We start from the raw sequence: 352 nt of genomic DNA, 5'->3' as shown, positions 1-352 counted from the left end.
GGTACCAGCCGCTGGGCGTTTTTGCCGAGGGAAGCGGGTGGGGAAGAAGGGGCGCTCGGAAACAGGGTGCTCCCTGCCCTGCTGTGGGTGATGGGGGGTGATGGCTCGCGCTGCTCTTCCTCTTGTGCCAGGCGGTGTGGGCTGGCTGGGGACACGCCTCGGAAAACCCCAAGCTGCCAGAGCTGCTGCAGAAAAACGGGATAGCTTTCCTGGGTAAGGTCTTGCCTGTGCCAAGCAGGAGCAGGGGGCTGGTGCATGCAGGCACGCTCGCTCCCGGGGGATGCTGCCCTGGTCAGGGCCCGTTTTGTGTCTGTGGCACGTCCCACCCTGTGCAGTGGCAGCTCCCAGTCCT

General features: G+C 65.3%; 1 protein-coding gene across 1 annotated transcript in view; it reads left to right on the top strand.

Annotated features, from left to right (window-relative positions):
• LOC104280612 (acetyl-CoA carboxylase 2-like) overlaps positions 1 to 352 on the top strand; it is a gene marked incomplete at its 5' end in the record, with an annotated part of 2890 nt that overhangs the window by 1046 nt on the left and 1492 nt on the right. The window contains one exon of the mRNA XM_009878314.1: positions 132 to 213. Coding sequence (XP_009876616.1) covers positions 132 to 213 — 82 coding nt within the window. The remainder of the gene's footprint in view (positions 1 to 131; positions 214 to 352) is intronic.

This window comes from Apaloderma vittatum, unplaced genomic scaffold, assembly GCF_000703405.1.
Source record: "Apaloderma vittatum isolate BGI_N311 unplaced genomic scaffold, ASM70340v1 scaffold25780, whole genome shotgun sequence".
In the NCBI taxonomy this organism is placed as follows: Eukaryota; Metazoa; Chordata; class Aves; order Trogoniformes; family Trogonidae; genus Apaloderma; species Apaloderma vittatum.
Note: the sequence above shows the minus strand (reverse complement) of the source record. Positions and strands in the feature narration are given on the sequence as shown.